Source organism: Artibeus jamaicensis, unplaced genomic scaffold (genome assembly GCF_021234435.1).
Source record: "Artibeus jamaicensis isolate MK-2021 breed Jamaican fruit bat unplaced genomic scaffold, CSHL_Jam_final contig_589, whole genome shotgun sequence".
NCBI classification, from domain to species: domain Eukaryota; kingdom Metazoa; phylum Chordata; class Mammalia; order Chiroptera; family Phyllostomidae; genus Artibeus; species Artibeus jamaicensis.
Genome location: NW_026521896.1, coordinates 2,232,618 through 2,250,555, shown reverse-complemented (window position 1 = coordinate 2,250,555; position 17,938 = coordinate 2,232,618). Strand labels below are relative to the sequence as shown.

General features: G+C 37.0%; 1 protein-coding gene across 5 annotated transcripts in view; it reads left to right on the top strand.

Annotated features, from left to right (window-relative positions):
• The window catches only part of ZNF569 (zinc finger protein 569), a 67,765-nt gene that overhangs the window by 10,070 nt on the left and 39,757 nt on the right, over positions 1-17,938 (top strand). For all 5 annotated transcript variants that reach the window (XM_053670539.1, XM_037141863.2, XM_053670541.1 and 2 more), the window contains one exon: positions 10,701-10,758. In XM_053670539.1, coding sequence (XP_053526514.1) covers positions 10,744-10,758 — 15 coding nt within the window. In that variant the 5' untranslated portion in view covers positions 10,701-10,743. Of the gene's footprint in view, positions 1-10,700; positions 10,759-17,938 lie in introns of those variants that run through there.

Below are 17,938 nucleotides of genomic sequence, written 5' to 3'. Positions count from 1 at the left end.
TTACAAGAGGGGGAAAAGAATGTGGTCTGACTTAAGAAAGAAGAGCGCTCATGCAAGGTTAGATGGAGGAGAAGTGGTGAGAGTAAGAGATAGGAACACAGTGTAGGGTGAAAAAAAAGTAGTTTACCACAACAGTAATAAAGCTTAGGAAGATGGTGAAATGGTTTAAGATCAGGGAGGGGTGCTGTGTGGGACTTGGAATGGAAATAATATGATAAAAAATGTGTAATCTGAGTAAATAATAAAAAATAAAAGGTCAAGAGTAGTGACTTATTTGGAATATGAGTGAAGTGAAAGAAGAAAAATTAAAATGCAATCTGGTAAGGAGAAAAAACAAAAAACCTAAATAAATGAAAAGAAGAAAGAGAAATAATAGAAACTATGTAAGTTCTGATGAGGAGCAAGGTGAAATTTGTCTCAGCTTTTGATTTCACCTTCTGACTTCTTTGCGGAGCTGTGGTTTTGTCTCAGCTCCCTGTCTTCCTGCCTTACTCTTGGGGGAATAAAAAGACCCCTGCTGGTTGTTGTTAAGCCTGCAAGGACAGTTTTGCAGATCTTCTGGCTTTCACAGGCAGTAGGGGGTTGGGCTTGGTTTTTCCTCTTTGGTGGTTGGGCAAGGAAGGGAGCTCATCCTGGGCTACAGTAATCATAGGTGCCCAGATTCCAGTCCACGCCCTCAGAGCACTGTGTGGCATGCATTCTCCACTTTGCACAGTTGCGCTGGGCTAGTGCTGATAAACCACCTCGCTTTGCAACCCTTTGATCAATTTGTGAGGGGCACTGAGTGGGACCAAATTGCTCCCACAATCCTCCCTCTCTGATGGCTGGCAGCTACGTGTCTGTGGTCATTTCCCAGGGTACCCTAGTTCCCCTTTTGAAAAAAGTCTCTTTGGGTGCTGCTGCTGCTCCAAGACACTGCCCAGCTTTCCTTACACTTCACCTCTTAGGCACGGACAGTCGTGGCCCCCTTCTTCTGCCAGCTCCAGTTGCCGCCAGAATTCTCACCATTCTCTGGCACTGCCCGGGCAATCGCTGCCTCAGCTTGGGTGCACCACCAGCTGTGTGTGTGGCTGCCTGCCTTGCCTCCCTCATCCCCCTCATGAGAGAGTGTTCATATCTCTCCTAGAGCAGTTCTGCAATTTGCCCATCCTGGAAGGGGAGGGAGCTGCTAGGCAGCTCTCACTGACCTGTTTCTCCTCTGATGTTTTTCCCTGGCATCCATGATTTCTGGTGCCATGTCCCCGGCCTTTCCACCTCTGCCTGTGAAACCTCTTTACTGCCTGTTTTGAAGCTTTCTCTGTGCACGTTGGCTTCCAAACTTCTTAATTAGCTAAGATCCTGTTGGATGTTCACTTTGTCCTTTGGAAGATCAGCTAAGTGTCCCAGTTGCTGTGCATGAGCAAGTCTTCTCTCTGAAAAGTTTCATATCATATTTAAACTGCTGAAAAACAGCAATAAGGATAACAATTTTGAAGGCAACAAGAGAAATAGAAACATTACCTACTGAAGAACAAGGATAAGAATCACATACCAGTGACAAATTTTCAAAGTGCTCTGAAAAGGAAAAAGCTATCAGTCCACAATTCTGTATGAAGCAAAAATACTCTTCAAAAATGAAGACTAAAGACTTTTTCAGTTAAAAAAAACCTGCACCAGCAGCCTTCTCTACAGGAAATGCTAAAGGAAGTTCTTTAGGTGGAAGTTGTTCAAACTTGAATATGTACAAAGAATTGAAGAATATTAGGATTGGAGTAAATAAGGGTAAAATAAAATTTATTTTATTTTTATTTGCTCTAAAAGCTACAAGATTGTCTGAAGTAAATATTATATGTTTATAGCATAGGTAAAACTAAAATATATCATAACTATAGCAGAAAGGATGGGAGGGAGGAATTTGGAATACATTGTTATAAGTCTGTACAGCAAGATATACTATTTGAAGGTAGACTCAGATTAATAAGAAATAGATATTGTAAAAACCTAGAGAAACCACTAAGTTTTTTTCAGAGATAAAAGGAATAATAAAAATTGCTCAATTACCCAAGCCAAGGCAGAAAATTGGGGGCGGGTGAAGAAGCAGAACAAATGGAGCAAATAAAAAACAGCTAAGAAGATGGTAGAAATTTATCCAACTATATCAATAATTATTTTAAATGTCATTGGTTTAAACATAACAGTTAAAAGATAAAAATTGAGTTTATCACACTGGGTAAAAGATCCCCTAAATGCTGTTTACAAGAAGCCCATTTTAAATATAAAGAATAATACATTAGCCCTGGCTGGTGGGGCTCAGTTGTTTGGAGTGGTGTCTGGTCACCAAAAGGTTGTAGATCCAGTTCCTGGTCAGAGCATATACCTAGTTTTTAGGTTTGCTCCTTGGTCCAGGCATGTACAGGAGATAAGCAATCGATGCTTCTCTCTTACATCGAGGTTTCTGTCTCTTCCTTTCTCTCTCCCTTCTTCTCTCTCTAATAGGCAATGAAAAAAATGTCCTCAGGTGAGGATGAAAAATCCTCATAAAAATCTTATATAAAGATTATAAGAAATAAAATAAAATTACATTTCTTGGGCTCCCATCAAATTCAACATCCCAAGTTAGGAAAAAGACATTTACACCTATGTTTATCCCCCAGGGTGGCAGCGTGGACTTCTATTTTTTAAAAAAGAATGATACATTAAAAATAAATGATAGAGAAAAATATAGCTTAGAAATATTAATAAAAACAAAGACAAAGTTGCAATTTTAATATTAAGCATGTAGACTTGAGAACAAGAAATATTATTAGGGATGAAGAGAGACATTACATGATGATAAAGGGGCTGGTTCTTTAAGAAGACATAGTATTCCTAAATGTGTGCAGCTAAACATGAACATCAAAATATATGAGGCAAAAACTGATGAAATTAAAATGAGAAGTAGACAGATACACAGCTATAGCTTGGGGCTTCAAAGCTCCTCTCAGTAATCAAAAAAGGGGGCAGAATATCAAAAAGGTTATAGAAGACCTGAAAAACATTTATCAACCAGCATTTAAGACTTACATGGGGGAGTTCCAGCCAAGATGGAAGTTTAGGTTGAAACCCTTCACTTTCTTGCACAGCTGAAAGGAGAATAACAACCAATCTAAAAACAGTAAACAACCAGAACTGACAGAAAGTCAAACTGCATGGAACTCTGACAACCAAGGAATTAAAGAAACAGACAGGTGGATGGAGAGCACCTGGGGCAAGGTGGTAGGCCGCATGGGTGGGGCTAGCTGAAAGGGAAACTGAGACTCAGAGCTGACTGTGGACTATGGCAGAGGTTGCCATGGTGGGAGACACTCCCAGTTTCACGTGAGAGTTTGTTGGAAAGGAAAGTGGGGCTAGAGCCCATCACGCAAGCTGCACTGTTCCTTCTCTGACCCCTCCCACACAGCACCACAATGCAGCAAAGTGTTGTCCTGATTAATACCTAAGGCCCCGCCCCCTTACAACTTAACAGGTGTGTGGAAACAAAGAAATACGGCCCAAATGGAAGAACAGAGCAAAACTCCAGAGAAAGAGCTAAGCGATGAGGGGATAGCCAACCTAACTGATGTGGAATTCAAAACACTGATGATCTAGGTGCTCACAGAACTAATTGAGCTTGGTTGCAAGATGAAAGAACGAATGTAGGATACCCAAAGTGAAATAAAGCAAAATGTTCAGGGAACCAACGGTGACAGGAAGGAAAACAAGACTCAAATCAATGATTTGGAACAAAAGGAAGAAATAAACATCCAGCTGGAACAGAATGAAGAAACAAGAATTCAAAAAATGAAGAGAGGCCTAGGAACTTCTGGGACAACCTGCAACATTCCAATATCCAAATTATAGGGGTTCCAGAAAGAGAAGAACAACAGCAAGAAATGGAAAACTTATTTGAACAAATAATGAAGGAAAACTTCCCCAATCTGGCAAAGGAAATAGACTTCTAGGAAGTCCAGGAAGCTCAGACAGTCCCAAAGAAGCTGGACCCAAGGAGGAACACACCAAGGCCCATCATAATTACACTATCCAAGATTAAAGATAAAGATAGAATCTTAAAAGCAGCAAGAGGAAATGAGACAGTTAGCTACAAAGGAGTGCCCGTAAGGCTATCAGCTGATTTCTCAAAAGAGACATTGCAGGCAAGAAGGGACTGGAAAGAAATATTTGAAGTCATGAAATACAAAGACATACATCCAAGATTGCTCTATCCAGCAAAGCTATCATTTAGAATGGAAGGGCAGATAAAGTGCTTCCCAGATAATATCAAATTCAAGGAGTTCATCATTACCAAGTCCTTATTGTATGAAAAGTTACAGGGACTTATCTAAGAAATAGAAGATCGAAAATTATGAACAGTAAAATGACAATAAACTCACAATTATCAACAACTGAACCTGAAAACAACAATAACAAAAACTAAGCAAACAACTAGAACAGGAACAGAATCAGAGAAATGGACATGGAGGGTTTTCAGTGGGGAGGGGGAGGGAAGGAAGGGGGGGAAGGTACAGGGAAGAAGAAGGTACAGTTTTCCAGTTATAAAGCATAATTGGTAGGCATAAAATAGGGAGAGGTTAAGAGTGGTATAGGAAACAGAAGTCAAAGAACTTATATGTACAACCCATGGACATGAATTCAGGGGTGGGGGAATGTTGGAGGGTTGGGGCTTGCAGGGTGGAGGGGGGATCAATGGGGAAAGTTGGGAAAACTGTAATAGCATAATAAATAAAATATGCTTAAAAAAGACTTAAATTGGGTGTCTGCCCTGTGGTTGTGGGCCGCCTGTGGCCCCAGATGACTATGAATGTGGCTCAACACAAAATGATAAATTTACTTAAAACACAATGAGGTTTTTTTGTGATTATGTGTTGCAGTGTCAGGTAAAATAAATGTACATATGCTATTGCTATTCACTATTGCTATTTGTATGCATGTGTGGCTTCCAGTGTGTTATCTTCCAAGTGCAGACAGTAGGATTGACACCAGCAGACATTACATCTGCTTGTGGTAACTTAGTGAGGCAGTGATTATAAATAATATTCCAACCTACCTTTGCAACGGTAGGTGTTTGATGTGATTTAGAAGTGAGGTAAGCATTCTTATTTGATTATTAAAGATACTTCCACGCCTCAGTGGTGCCTCACATATCGCCCTTTGCCTCACCCCAGCAACCAAAAGAGGTGTGGAAGGGCCCAAACTTTGCTTTGTCTTTTCCTGTCGATTAATGTTCATAAAATCCCTTATCTATTATTATTATTTTTAATCCCAGCATCGCTTCTACAATGTCTCAAAAGAAAACAGAGTCCCCCAAAAGAAAAGTTATGTGTGAAGGAAGATTGTTCAACAGAAAGTGGATATATGACTAATTTTATGTCAAGGGAAATAGGAAGGCACTCTGCTTAATTTATAGGGAATTTGTATAAGTTTTCAAAGACTATGATTTGAGAAGGCATTATATGCAAAAAAATGCTGCCAAATTCAATGGATAGGAAGGATTCTGTGTGTCATTATAAGGACAAAGTAGCAGAACTGAAAAAAAGTCTCTTCTCAACAAAATTTTTTTCAGAACATTACAGCTTGGGAGGATTCCATTGTAAAAACCAGTTATGTGATAGCATATTTAATAACAAAAAATCAAAACCATTTACTGATGGTGAGTATATTAAGCAATGTATAGAAAGTATGGAAGATATAATTTGCCCTGAAAAAAAGGGGAATATTTGTAAAATCAGTTTGTCTCACCTGACTATAGCCAGGCAAATTGAAGAAATTTTAAAGTCTGTTGAAAGAAGCTTGGGGAGTAAAGCTGCTAATTTAAAATTTTATGCTTTGGTGATGGATGATAGCACTGATGCTACAGACATGGCTCAACCTGCCAGTTTTATTAGAGGCATTAATGACTAGTATAATGTCACTGAAACAATGACTTCTTTACTGCTATGAAAAGACACAACTAAATCAAGAGATTTATATGAAGTAAAAGCTATGTTAAAGCGATTTTCTTTGCCCGTTGTCAACATATCTGGTTTATTTACTGATAGTTCCCTGATGATGGGACTTGTAAAATTAATAGAAGACAATGCAATTGCTGCCCTAAACTCACATTTGATGAAGTATTATTGCTTAGTACATCATGAAAATTTATGCATAAAAGCTTTAAAAATGGATAATATTATGCAAACCATCATCAAGACTGTGAATTTCATAAGAGCCAAGGGATTGAATCATCACCAACTCCAGGAATTCCTTAAAAGTATTGATGCTAACTTTGGCGACATCATTTATTTTTTTGGAAGTAAGATAGCTAAGTAGAGGCCAAATGTTGAAAAGATTTTATCATTTGTGATATCAAGTCATTTATGGTATCAAAAAAACAAATTTGTGGACTTCCGGCTAAGATGGAGGCATAGGTAGACACACTGTGCCTTCTCTCACAACCAAAAGAAGGACAACAGTTTAAAAACAAAAATCAACCAGAACTGACAGAATATCGAACTATATGGAAGTTTGACAACCAAGGAGTTAAAGAAGACACTCTCATCCAGACCTGTAGGAGGGGCAGAGATGTGAGTGCGGACAGGACTCATGGCAAAGTGGTGGAGGACCAGGTTGGGCAAGGCAGCAGCTGGCAGACCCAGCACTGGATTGTGTATGGGGTACACAAGGCTGCAGCTGGCCAGCAAGACTTTGGCAGTGGCTGTGGAGGAGGAGTTCCCACATTTGTGCACAGATAAATCAAGAGGAACAATTGGGAAGCAAGACAGACCATGCAACCTAGGATATCAGCATGGGGAAATAAAGCCTGAAAACACCGATGGGGGTTGAGGCTCCAGCAGGAGGAACTTCCAGCCTCACAGGAGAGTTCATTGGAGAGACCCATAGGGTCCTAGAACACACACAAGCCAACTCACCCGGGAATCAGCACCAGAAAGGCCCAATTTGCTTGTGGAAAGTGGGGGAAGTGACTGAAAGCTGGCAGAGAGTAGAAGAAGCACCATTGTTCCCTCTCAGACCCCTTCCCCACATACGGTGTCACAACGCAGTAACGTGGGTTACCCTGCCCTGGTGAATACCTGAGGCTCTGCCCCTCACTATGTAACAGGTACGTCAAGAAATAAAAATGGCCCAAATGAAAAAACAGATCAAAGCTCCAGAAAAAAATACAACTAAGTGATGAAGAGACAACCAACCTATCAGATGCACAGTTCAGAGCACTGGTAATCAGGATGCTCACAGAATTGGTTGAATTTGGTCACAAATTAGATGAAAAAATGAAGTCTGTGCTAAGTGAAATAAGGGAAAATGCACAGGGAACAAATAGTGATGGGAAGGAAACTGGGACTCAAATCTACAGTGTGAACCAGAAGGATGAAAGAAATATACAACCAGAAAAGAATGAAGAAGCAAAAATTCAAAAAAAAATGAGGAGAGGCTTAGGAACCTCCAGGACATCTTTAAATGTTCCAACATCCAAATTATTGGGGTACCAGAAGGGGAAGAGGAACAGCAACAAGTGGAAATTATTTGAACAAATAAGAAAGGAGAACTTCCCCAATCTGGCAAAGGAAATAGACTTCCAGGAAATCCAGGAAGCTCAGAGAATCCCAAAGAAGTTGGACCCAAGGAGGAGCACACTAAGGCACATCATAATTACATTATCCAAGATTAAAATGAAGGAGAGAATTCCTAGAAGCAGAAAGAGATAAGGGGACAGTCACCTACAAAGGAGTTCCCATCAGACTGTCAGCTGATTTCTCCAAAGAGACTTTACAGGCAAGAAGGGGCTGGAAGGAAGTATTCCAAGTCATGAAATCCAAAGACCTACATCCAAGATTGCTCTATCCATCAAGGCTTTCATTTACAATGGAAGGGCAGGTGAAGTGCTTCTCAGATCAGGTCAAGTTCAAGGAGTTGATCATCCCCAAGCCCTTATTATATGAAATGTTAAAGAGACTTATCTAAGAAAAAGAAGATAAAAAATATGAGCAGTGAATGGATACCAAACTCACAGTTATTAACAACCACACCTAAAACAAAAGCAAACTAAGAGGACAGCTAGATCAGGAGCAGAACCATAGAAATGAAGATCACATGGAGGGTTAGCAACAGGGGAGTGGGAGGAGGAGGGGGGAGAAGGTACAGAGAATAAGTAGCATAGATGGTAGGTAGAAAATAGACAGGGGGGGCAAGAATAGTATGGAAAATATAGAATCTAAAGAACTTGTGACACATGGACATAAACTAAAGGGGAGAATGGTGGGGGAGGAGTGTGCAGAGTAGGGGGAATGAAGGGGGGAATGGCACAACTGTAATGGCATTATCAATTATATATATATGTATATATATCAAGCAAAATGTAACCAAAGACACTGAAATAGAGAACAGCTGAGAGTGACCAGAGGGGAGAGGGGAGGGTATTTCAGGGGAAAAGGGGAAGGATTTACAGGAAATAGTATAAAGGACACATGGACAACAACTAAGGGGGTGAAAATGGGGGAGGTGGGGAGCACTGGAGGAGGGCTGGGATGGGAGTAAAAGACAAAAAACTGTACTTGAACAACAATTAAATTTAAAAAATTTCAATAGAAAACCAGAAAAAAATAGTAATGTGTATTAAAGCTTTTGGAAAAGTTAAAAAAATTGTTATTTTGTTACAGTTGTCTCCATTTTCCCCCTTTGCCCTCCTCTGCCCAACTCACCCAGTTCCACCACCTCCTGCATTTAATTCCCACACTGTTGTCAATGTCCGTGGTCATTAGTATATGTTCTTTGTCTAGTCCCTTCCCCTTCTTTCCACCATTATACTCCTCCCCACTCTCCTCTAGTCACTTTCATTCCGTTTCATCTTTCCATGCTTGGGGTTCTATTTTATTCTTTAGTTTATTTTGTTTAATAGAGTCCTCTCATAGGTGAGATCATATGGTATTTGTCTTTCACTGACTGGCTTACTTCACTTACAGTAATATTCTGCACTTCCATCCATGCTGTTGCAAAAGGTACAAGTTCCTTCTTTCTTTCTGCTGCATAGTATTCAATTGTGTAAATGTACCACAGTTTTAGGGCAATGGTTATTTTTAGGTAGAAACATTATGTGCCACATCTAGCCATCTAAGGATGAAGAATATGCTGATTGTTCATCCTTAACTAAGTATGAAATTTTCTTTACAGAATTTCACAATGCTGGTGTCCTCTTAAAAGCTGATTGAATATGGGCAGTAGGGGTGGGTATGGGGAGAATAATGGGGAGCAAACAGGGACAACTCTAATTGAACGACAATAAAAAAAGGAAAAATGTTGATTATAATGGTTCTAAGAAAATGGGGCTCCCAGAATTACAGTGCTTGTTAGTAGCATAGAGGACTGGGAAGCAAATCTTTTTGCTCCCAGGTTATTGTTCTTTCCCACTATAATTCATCTGGCCATAAGTTTTCTTTTAAAAGATCCTTTATGAATAAAACCTCAATGAGTAACAAAAACCACTTAAAAGAAGCCAAAAACAACTAAAGAAAAAATTAAAGGAAGAAGTATGGTAAAATAACGGTAAATTTTCCTCAGTCAAATTAAAACTGGGAAAGGGGCTGTCCATGTGGGCAGGAGAGGATATCCACGTTCCTTATACACTACGATATTGCTTGATTCTATATCAGTGGCGTAAGTATCTCAATTAAATTTGTTTTGGGGGGAAATGACATGTAAATTTGTTTAAAAAAAATCAAATACTGCTACCAGGCTTGTAATAATAATGAGAAAAACTATACAGCGGGACCTCGGTTGTAGAAGTTAATTCATTCTGGAAAACTGTTCGAGAAGAAATTTGTTTGAAAACTGAATCTTCTTTGTCGGCTGAGAGATGCATTACTGATCATACGGGTGTAGCATAGAGAATTGAGATTTGAAGTTTTGTTAGTCAACCAAGGCATTTTTTCCATGAACAATTTGGTTGAGACCTGAATTGTTTGAGAACCAAGATGTTTGAGAATTGAGGTTTGACTATACTCTGTCCTTTTCTCCCCAAACCACTTTCTAATAGTTAATTTCTTGTTTTTACTCTATTTTTCCAAATCATATGTTTATTCTGCTATTATTTGACACTTTTAAAATTAGTGATTTTTTTTTACTGTGGAAAATAAGAATTTAACTCAGCACTGCCAATGTCTTTGATACACTTCACTCTCACACACAAACTTTCTACTCCTTCCTCAAAATACAACTATGTCACCATTTTGCTTAAATGCCCATATAGTTGCCATTTCAGTTAAATTCTCATTTAGTTGGTACTTAAATGTTTCTCTTTAAGTGTTTCAGTACACTAAAATACCTTAGGTTTCTGCTAGTTTTATAACTTTCTTGGTTATATGCTTTCGTGAAGCTAGCCAGCTCCATGCGAACTGTTTACCCTCTGTGGCAGAGCTGTGGATAAATTCATGGGACGTCTCCTATTCCTTTCCATTCCTTTGCATCTCCTCTTCCACAATTGCTCTCCTATTCCTTTTCACCTTATGCTTAAGCTTCACATGATCACTCCAGTCATCCTTGTACTTATTAGCACCTCTGTGCTATGAATATTGTTGGTCTTTCTGATGCACCCAAATATCATTTTGTTATAGTGTTACCTTAATCTGTTGTGAGTGCATGTTTCTGAAACCACAAAGCAAGCCTGGTTTAATGGCTTTTATTTTCTTCTCCAGCTCTGCCTTCTCAGGCTCTGCCCATTCCCAGAAAGAAGAGGAAATGACTGAGCCCCAGGTAAATTTTAAATACTATATTTTTTCCTTGCCTTATTCTACAGTGTAGTTTAAGAGGATTGCAGTAATCCATGCAGTAAATTGGAAACTATTATATAGATACATAGTTTCAGAGGAAATAGAGTTAGAAGATTAAAACCAGGAAAAAGTTAATATGTGATTATACAGAAAACCAGTCATTCAGAGACATTAAAGTTGGGCTTCAATTTTGAGTTTCATTATTATAGGTAAAGTAAACCAGAGCAGAAATTCATTACATAATTTTAATTGTACATAAGGATGAAAATGTACAATGTCTTAGAGGAAGTAAACTTGTTATTGGCACCTAGGTCAGTGAAGACATTATTGCATGACTTCTTGTAGTTGATAAATACAGCTTTTTTATGGTTCTTTTAAAAAATATTTTATTTATTTATCTTTAGATGGGAAGGGAAAAAGTGAAGGAGAGAAATATCAATGTATGGTTGCCTCTTGTGGGTCCCCTGCTGGGGACTGGCCTGCAACCCAGGCATGTGCCCTGATTGGGAATCAAACCTCGATCCTTTGGTTCTCAGGCCTGCGCTCAATCCACTGAGCTACACCAGCCAGGGCTGATGGTTTGTTTTGATCAATGATAAAATGAAGAATATATCTTAAAATAGCTTAGCATTGGAAAGAACATGAATTATCAGAAAACGGGATAAATTATAGTATTGCATGTAATAGAAGATTATACCACAATAAAACAAATAGCAGGTTACTACTTCTCACAGAAACATGGATAAATCTCACAAAAATATGGAATAGGAGAAGCCAGAAATAAAAGTGTGTATGTGTATATGTGTGTATAACATATAGCTGAATTCAGCTTGTTTTTTGTTCTTTGAAAAAATTACAGATAATAACAACCTTTGAAAAATGTAATTGGGAGAAGTAGCCTCAATTTCACATAAATATTGCTACTATTTCCCTTACCTGGTGATGTTAAATTCCTTAACATTGAATTAGGATGCATGTTTGTGTTTTTCCCCATTTCAGTATGGACCAAATGATTCCTAGGATAGTTAAGAATTGCTCTTGGAATAGTGCCAAAATTTTTTCCAGAAATCTGAATTTTGCCAATAATGGCCTCCAACTTTCTGAATTTAAACTCTTCACTGACTTAGTTGATTAAATAATTCATCCTCTGGACATAAACTGGAAACTTTTCCATCTCCCCCACTCAACGCCTGCTCTCCATCCTCTTCCTTTAATTCCCACACTTAATGCAACCAAATTGGACTTTGGGTATCTATCTGGAGGAAGTAGCAAAGATGTGTGGCCTGATGTGGACTGAGCTTAAGGTACAGTCCTAAAATATTCCTGATGCCCTTCAAACATAGATTCTTCCATCTTTAAGAAGGCAGTGATATTTAGAAAATCTCTAAGCAAATGAAGGTCACAAAGAGAGATAACTGAAAGCTATTATTAAACTTGATCTCTTTAAAAAACATTTCAAATATACTTACTGTTCAGGGAGTAAGACTTACAGATTGTGCAAGTATTCTACTTTTTTTTTATTAGTGTGTATAAAACCCCTTATGTAGCTAACTCTATCTACCATCTTTTGTCCTATGGCTCAAGGCCTCAATTAAATTGGGACATCACATCTTCACTTCAGATACAACATGGTAACAGCTTAAACAGCTATTTTTTCTCTCTCTCAAATTCATGATCCTGAACCTACTGAACTAAAATCTTCAACTTTAATGCACAGGCACCTCGTTTTTCAAGAGGACTGTAAACTTTGTGGGAAGAGACCATAATTTAGACATTTAAAAATCCCTAATACTTTACAGGAAAATACTCAGTAAATATTTGTCAATGGAAAAATCAAAAATAGCTAACTATGTAATTTAACAATATAGAAAATTGACAAAATTTGCACAATTTGATTATCTGGGTGTTTTAAAATACCCTGATCTCTGTAATACAGATGGCATGTTTTGTAAACCCTAACCACAGCCAGCAAAATTTTCTTCTGTTTCCCTTGCCCAAGGAGATATATCAGGAAAAATATTGCTACCCGAAATTTTCAAGATTGTACTGCTTGTTTTCCCCTAGGATTTTTATGGTTTTGAATTTGATGCTTGTTTTTAATCCATTTTGAGTTTTCTTTTGTGGAGTATGGTATAGGAAGGTGGTCTAGTTTCTTTTTTTTTTCATGTATCTGTCCAATTTACCCAACATTATTTATTGAATAGAATATCTTTACCCTGTTGTGTGTTTTGCCTTTTTTTTTTTTTTGCCAAATATTAACTGACCATAAAGGCGTGGATTTGTTTCTGGGCTCTCGATACTGTTTCATCTATAGGTGCTTTTTCATGCAGGTACCACGCCGTTTTGATTACTTCAGTTTGATTTCAGATAGTGTGATTGAAAAGTTTAGAATTAAACTTTTAGTTTGATTTTTATGTGATTCCTCCAACTTTCTTCTTCTTTCTCAAGATTGCCCTCATTATTTGGGGGTGCTTTGTGGTACCATATAGAATTTTTGAATATTTTTTCTGATTTTGTGAAACACACCATTGGTATCTTAATAGTAATTTTGATGAATCCCTACTTTGCTTTGGATAGTATGGACATTTTAATAATATTAATACTTTCCATTCATGAACATGGTGTATGCCTCCACTTACTTATATATTCTTTCATTTCTTTTCTTCAGTATCTTATAATTTTCCAATTACAGGTCTTTTATGTCCATTGTTAAATTTACCTTATTCCTAGGTGTATTATTTGTTATGAAGGAATTGTGAATTCTTAATTTCCCTTTCTGAGAGTTCCTCATTGGTATATAAAAGTGCAACTTATTTCTGCATATTAATTTTGTATTTTGCTACTTTGCTGAATTCATTTGTTAAATCTAGTAGTTTTATTGTGGACTCTTTGGGTTCTCAATGTACAATATCATGTCATCTGCAAAGAATGAGAATTTTACTTTTTTCCTTCCCAATTTGAATGCCTTTTATTTCTTCTAGAATGACTTCTGTGGCCAGGACTTCCAGTACTATGTGGAGTAAGAGTGGGGAAAGGGGACATCATATCTCACTCCTGATCTTAAGGAGAACACTTAGTTTTTACCCATTGAGTAAGCTGTTGGCTGTGGGTCTGTCATATATGGCCTTTATTACATTGAGATATGTTCTATCTTCTCACTTTGTTGAGAGTTTTTGTCATAAATGAATGCTGGATTTTATTAAATTCTTTTTCTGCATCTACTGATATGATCATGTGGTTTTTATCCCTCATTTTGTTTATGTGGTGTATAATGTTTATTGATTTGCAAATATTGCACCTATTTGGAATCCCTGGAATAAATCTCACTTGATCATAGTGTATGACTTTTTAATGTATTTGGCTAAAACATTTAGTTTGCTAATATTTTGTTGTGGATTTTAGCGTCTGTGTTCATCAGGGATGTTGCCCTATAATTTTCTTTCTTTGTAGTGTTTTACCTGGTTTTGCAATTAGGGTCATGTTGGCCTGGTAAAATAAGCTTGGGAGTCTTTTCTCTTCTTTAATTTTTTGAAATAGTTTCAGAAGGGTAGGTGTTAGTTCTTTGAATGTTTGGTAAAATTCACCTATGAAGCTATCCAGTCAGGGCTTTTGTTTCCTGAAAGTTTTAAATTACTGCTTCAATTTCTCTAGTTGTAATCTGTCTGTTGAGATTCTCTGATTATTCCTGATTCAGTTTTGGAATATCGTATGTCTAGGAAGTTATCCATTTCTTCCAGATTGTCAAATATGTTGGCATGTAGTTCTTCATAATATTTTCTTACAATTCTTTGTATTTCTTTGGTGTAAGTTGTTACTGCTCCTCATTCATTTCTGATTTTTTAAAAATTTTGGTCCCCTCCTGTTTTTTCTTGATTAGTCTGGTTAGAGGTTTTTCAATCTTGTTGATATCATTGACTTGCATTGTTATTTTATACTTTATTTTTTAAATTCTGCTCTGATTTCTATTATTTTTTCTACTCATCTGGGCTTTGTTTGTTGTTATTTTTCTAGTTCTTTAAGTGTAAAGTTAGATGGATTATTTGAGCTTCTTCTTGTGTCTTCAGATAGGTCTGTAATGCTATGAATTTACCTCTTAGGCCTGCTTTCATTATGTGCCATAGATTTTGGGATGTTGTGTTCTCATTTTTATTTGTTTCAAGGCATCCTTTGATTTCTTCCTGGATCTCATTATTAAACGAGTTGTTATTTAGTGACATGTTATTTAGCCTCCATGTCTTTTGTGTGTTTTTCAGTTTTTTTCTTGTGATTGATTTCTAGTTTCATACCATTATGGCCATAGAAGACACTTTATATGATTTCAATATTATTAAATTTACTGAGACTTGTTTTGTGTCCTAATATGTGGTCTCCTAGAAAATATTCCATGTACACTTGAAAAGAATGTATATTCTGCTGCTGTGGGAGGAAATGCTCTGAAGATATCAATTCCATCCAATCTAGTGCATCATTTTAGGCCACTGTTTCCTTGTTGATTTCTGTTTTGAATATTTATTCATTGATAATAATGGGGTGCTAAAATCCCTCATTATGACTGTATTACTGTCAATTTCCCCCTTTATGTCCAATAAGAATTTTCTAAGGTGGGTCTCTAGTAAACAATATATATTGGGTTGGCCAAAGAGTTCCTTTATTTTTTTTTCTGTAAAATAAATGACACATTTTTCAGTTTCAGAAATAACTTCATTGATTTGGATATTTTGAGTATGTCAGTTATCTCCTGCATGGTATAACACTGATTGTTCTCAATTAGTGTCTCAATTTGATTGCTATCAACTTCAACTGGTCTATCTGACCGTGGAGCATTGTCCTGCAAGAAATCTCCAGCATGAAACTTTGTTAACCACTTTTGATTTGTTCAGTCAGTCACAGCACCTTCTCCATACATTCAACAAATCTTCTTTTTTGCATTTCAGTTGCATTTTTACCTTTCTTGCAATAATAAAGCATAATATGCCCCAATGTTACGTATTTTCTTTCATATTAAAATGGCTACATAAATATTTACCAATTTTGATGTATTTTTTAAATGCACACTGACGTGAGAGCTATTATAATACAATCTAACAAAACTATTTTGAATGAAGTTAAAGACAACTAAACACTACTAGAACCATTTTATGGAAAAAAAAACCCAACAAACTTTTTGGCTAACCCAATATTTGGGTCTTGCTTTCTTATCCATTCAGCTACTCTGTGTCTTTTGATTGGAACATTTGAATCATTTACATTTCAATAGCTTAAATTGATTGGTATATATTTATTGCCATATTATTCTTTTAACTTTATTCTTCTGTTTTTCTGATCCTCCTCCCCCTTCTCTTCTTCCTCCTCATTTACTTCTTCCTCCAAGGAAGAAGGCCCTTTAATTTTTCTTATAATACTGGTTTGGCTGTAGCAACCTCCTTTAGCATTTTCTTGTCTAGGAATATCTTATTTCTCCTTCAATTTTATTTTTTTTAATTTTTATTATTTATTTACTTTTAGACAGAGGTGAAGGAAGGGAGAAAGAGAGGGAGAGAAACATCAGTATGTGCTTGTCTTTCACATACTCCCCACTGGGAACCTAGCCTGCAACCCAGGCATGTGCGCTGATTGGAGATTGACCTGGCAACCCTTTGATTCACAGGCTGGTCCTCAATCCACTGAGCCACACCAGCCAGGGCTTGTTGTTTCTAATCAGTGTTTCAAGATTCTTAGGAAATACTGCCAAAGGTGGGATTGCTGGATGAAATGGCAGTTCCATTTGTAGCTTTTTGAGGAAACTCCATACAGCTTTCCACAGTAGTTTCACCAGTCTGCATTCCCACCAGCAGTGCACTAGGGTTTCTATTCTCTGCATCCTCATCAGCACTTTTGTTTGTTGATTAATTGATAGTAGTCATTCTGGTAAGTGTGAGGTGACTCTGTAGTTTTAATTTGCATCTCTCTTAGGATTAGTGTGATTGAGCATTTTTCAAATGTCTAATAGCCCTTTTTAAGTCCTACTTGGAGAATTGTCTATTCAAGTCCTATGCCCATCTTTTAATTGGATTGTTTATCTTCTTTGTATAGAGTTTTATAAGTTCTTTATATATCTTGAAGTTAACCCCTTATTAGATGTATCATTGGTGAGTATGTTCTCCATATAGTGGTTCCCTTTTCATTTTGTTGATGGTTTCTTTCAGTGTGCAGAAGCTTTTTAGTTTGATGTAGTTCCATTTGTTTACTTTTTTCTTTGTTTCCCTTGCCCTAAGAGATATTTTTGCAAAAGGATTACTACATGAGATGTCTGTGATTTTAGTGCCTATGTTTTCTTCTAGGATTTTTATGGTTTCATAATTACATTTAAGTTTTTTATCCATTTTGAGGGGGTTTTTTTGTACGGCATAAGTTGGTCATCTAGTTTCATTTTTTTTTGCATGTATCAGTCCAATTTTCCTAACACCTTATTGAAGAGACTGTTTTACTATATCATATACTCTTGCCTCCTTTGTCAAATATTAATCAACAATAAAGGCATGGGTTAATTTCTGGGCTCTTTGTACTGTTCCATTGATCTATATACTTGTTCTTTTGCCAGTACCAGGCTGTTTTGATTACAGTGGCTTTGCAGTATACTTGTAGTTTTATATCTGGTATTATGATCTCTCCAACTTCGTTCTTTTCTCTCAAGATTGCTGAGGCTCCTTGGGGCCTTTTTTAATTCCATATAATTTTTTGGAGTATTTGCTATAGATCTTTGAAGTGTGCCATTGGTATTTTAATAAAACTTGCCTTGAATCTGTAGATTGCTTTTTTTAGTGATGTTAATTCTTCAGTCCATGAATATGGTATATGCTTTCACTTGTTTGTGTCTTTTTCTATTTATTTTTCACTGTCCTGTAATTTTCCCAGTACAGGTCCTTTACTTCCTTGGTTAAGTTTATTGCTAGGTACAGTTTGTTTTGTTGCAATGGTAAATGGAATTGTTTTCTTAGTTTCTTCCTGAAAGTTTACTATAGTGTATGAAAATGCCACTAATTTGTAGATATCAAATTTGTATCATGCTACTTTGCCAAATTTATTAAATCTAGTAATTTTTTGTGGAGTCTTTAGGGTTTTCCATGTATAGTATCATATTATCTGTGACTACTGATAATTTTACTTCCTCCTTTCCAATTTGG